This window comes from Brassica oleracea, chromosome C3, assembly GCF_000695525.1.
Source record: "Brassica oleracea var. oleracea cultivar TO1000 chromosome C3, BOL, whole genome shotgun sequence".
Taxonomy (NCBI): domain Eukaryota; kingdom Viridiplantae; phylum Streptophyta; class Magnoliopsida; order Brassicales; family Brassicaceae; genus Brassica; species Brassica oleracea.
The window spans coordinates 16,834,948-16,838,598 of record NC_027750.1 but is presented as its reverse complement, the minus strand read 5'-3'; the positions used below and the strand labels follow the sequence as shown (position 1 = coordinate 16,838,598).

Genomic DNA, 3,651 nt, shown 5'->3' with positions numbered 1-3,651 from the left:
TTCAATTTAAAGCAACAAAATCCATTTAAAAAAAGAAACGAAATAGTCACATATCACCAAAATCCAATTCAACAAAGAAACGAAATAGCCACCTAGCCTAGTCGAAGTATAAAGCTTTATAAATGAAGACCGTGAGAATGGTGGTAGCAATAGCGGTGAAAGCGTTTGAGTCTATTATGAGAGTGTTGGCTGTTGAGGCGGGAATGATGGGAACGGTCGTAGTTGAAGGCGGCGGCTGAGGAAGGACGTTAACGGAGAGCTTCATTCCTTTGAGGCAATAACCTCTACCGCAAATAAAGTAATAAGGCTTTGGTTGAAGAAGTTGAAACACATCTCGTCCTCCTCTTGTCACGTTGAATATAAAATCATTATCGATGCACTGCTCGTAGCTACTCTTGTTTACTTGGAGGATGTTGTGACGGGTCCGATCGAACCCAAAATCTACCAATTTTAGATGAGAAATTAGATTAAAATTTACCATAATTCATATACAAATAAAAAAAATGGACCAACCAAACTCTAAATCGATATCAACCAAACTCTAAATCGATATCAACCAAACTCTCACCTAAATCAGCAAAATAAATCATATTTTAAAAGAAAGAATTTAATAAATTATCTAAAACTCAACCCTCAGATACAAAAACATTACTCTAAAATGGATTTAAATCTTGAACACTAAGTCTTAAAAAGATAAAATAATGACCCCTCAAAACTTAAATAATATGAAATGGTGTATATATTTCTTAAGTTTAAAATATTTGACCTACTAATTAATTTGGTTTTGTGGTTATTTTTTTTTGTTCAAAGAAAATAATTTAGGAAATTGAAAAAAAGAATGAAGTAATGTTATATATACTAACAGAGCCAGTCGCCGGAGTAGAAGCGTTGGTGGTTGGCCCAATCGGAGAAGTTAACATCGGGTTTCCAATTGTATTTTCCACCGCCTACTCTGTGAAGACTCGACTCTACTTCAATTATCATCATCATCATTAATAATGCCCAAATAGTTCTTATCCCCATTTTTCTTTTACTTTTGTGGTTAACTTGGTTTGTGCTTGAATGGGTTTGTTTGCTTTATGTATATATATTGCAAGGAGCATGAACATTAGCGTGAGTTTCATATTTGCATGAACCACAAAACTTCAGTTAACTTCATTGTATACGCATGAGCTTTGTTCACACACCTCTTTTTTGGTTTTTTTTTCTCTAACTCATATTTTTTTTTATTAATCCTTTTAATTATTCGCCAGTCTGATGGAAGATCTGGTCCCCTTCGATGAATTTTTCCTTCTTTTTGGTCGACAAGGATTCTATTTCGGCCCTATATTTTAGCTTTTTCTATTTTAAATTATGGAATAAAAAAATTATAGAGAAAAGAAAGAATTACTTGCATCAGAAGAAAGTTATCAAAAAAGAATCCATTTTTTACACGACATTCATTTTTCATCTTTGATTTTTATATACTCCTTTCATTTCTTAATAGATTCACATTTTAGAAAAATATTTTTGTTTCGAGTTACATGTCGTTTTTGCTTTTCAATGTAAAATTTATTAACTCTCACGTAATATGACTTTGTATATTCTGCAGATTGTTTTCAAATTAGTTGAATTGTTATTAGTTAGATATTTAATATTTTTTTGTTTAAAATTATACAAAATCAAATCCCCTATATATTAATAGAAAAACATTAAAAAGTTGTAACCTTAAGTTTGTATTAATTAAAAAAAATTGCTTAGGTATCACTGAATTGAGATGTCAATTTGGTTTACGTGGAAGTATAAGAATCAGTTGAAAAATTAGTAAGTCCAAAATCCAATTGTTAGGAAAACTTATATTAATCCAAACATAAATGTATATGATATGATGAACTCAATATTCAACGATCTCATTAAATGAATATTCGGTGATCTCATTAAATGAAACTTTCTTTAAATGGTTCAAGGTTAAAAAGTGTAAGATATATTCTTAATCCGTATTACTTGGACATAAATTTAAATCAAAGTTTGCTATATATTATGGCCTAAATATTGCATGCTTTTGTTGTAAATCGGAAAGTAATGATTTTTTAAGTGTTGATTTTTTTTATTTATAGCAAAGAGATGCATTTATTCAAAATTGTTTTGTTAACAGAAGAAAAAAAGAAGAATATTGTTCGGTTCTCAGGTCTTCCTCACTAACAGAAATTTATATAAAGAGTAATACATAAATTAAGTTTTTTTGTTATTACCAAACGAACTTATATATCAAATTTTTTTCCTTGCAACACCAATTATTTAGAACTTAAATTATGAAAATTTTATATTGAAGACTAAGAAAAAGCTTTGGCACCTGCCTAATTTTTTTCGTAGTCTAGGAAAACATTAATAATGACCTTTCATAATCACCACAAGAAAACACTCCTAATTCCGACGGAGCTTCCGACGGACACCAAGGTCGTCGGACATTTGCGACGGAATACTGACAAATTTCCGACCAAATCCAAAAAAATGAAGTCGTCGGAATTCCGTCGGCCATTTCCGACGGAATTCCGACGACATACGGTTCGTCGGAATTTTCCGACGACTTTTCGACGACATTCCGATAAAAAATGTAACCGTTGTAGTCGTCGGAAGTTCGTCGGTATATTCCGACGAAATTCCGACGACATTCCGATTAACAGCAAAGTCGTCGGAATTCCATCGGTATTTTCCGACGGAATTCCGACGAACCAATTGGACAATTCCGACGGAATTCCGACGGACTTCTTTACATCCGTCGGAATTTCGTCGGAAAGTCGTCGGAGGTCCGTAAGCAATTTCCTATAAATACAACCCCTCCTCATTCAACTCATTCACACTTCATTCTCTCTTCATTCTCTTTAGTCATAACAATTCCGTGAAAATCATGTCTTCAGAAGTTTATTATCGTTCGTGGATGGATAAACCTCATTTGGATCCGAACACCAATTTGCTTACGGAAGAATACGTTCAAGGGATTGGAGAATTCATGAGGCTTGTTCAACAGCAACCGGATGCAAAAAGTGGTATGTTAAGATGTCCCTGCTCTTCTTGCAATAATAATAAGGTTATAAAAGAATTTGATGTTTGGACTCATTTGTATATGAAAGGGTTTTCACGTAATTATAAAGTTTGGTACCTTCATGGGGAAACTGGTTATGAATATGGTAGTACTAGCGAACCTCAGCCTGTTAGTGAACCTCAGCCTGATATTAGGTTAGAAGAATCTAGAACAGATATAGATTATGGTGTAGGTACTGAGCAGATGGTACATGATCATTATAGAGGGGAAGAACCAAACCCCGAGTCTAGGAGATTTTTTGACATGTTGGATGCAGGAAAACAACCTTTGTATCAAAATTGTAGAGATGGTCATTCAGTCTTATCATCTGCAACTAGATTAATGGGTATTAAGACAGACTATAATTTGGCTGAAGAATGTATGGATGCGATTACTGATTTTGTCAAAGGTATTCTACCTGAGGATAACCTTGCACCGGGTTCATACTACGAGGTTCAGAAACTTGTTGCAGGTCTTCAACTACCGTATGAAGTGATAGATGTATGTATTGACAACTGCATGATCTACTAGAGAGCGGATGAGACACGGAATATATGCAAATTTTGTGGGAAACCTCGTTATCAGGACAC

General features: G+C 33.7%; 1 protein-coding gene across 1 annotated transcript; it reads right to left on the bottom strand.

Annotated features, from left to right (window-relative positions):
- Positions 1–1,033, bottom strand: LOC106333919 (lamin-like protein). Its single transcript, XM_013772303.1, has 2 exons — positions 864–1,033; positions 1–441 (listed from the first exon to the last, which is right to left on the bottom strand). Exons 1-2 carry the CDS (start codon positions 1,021–1,023, stop codon positions 98–100), a joined length of 504 nt encoding a protein of 167 aa, XP_013627757.1. The 5' UTR covers positions 1,024–1,033; the 3' UTR covers positions 1–97.
- Positions 1,034–3,651: the final 2,618 nt, after the last annotated feature.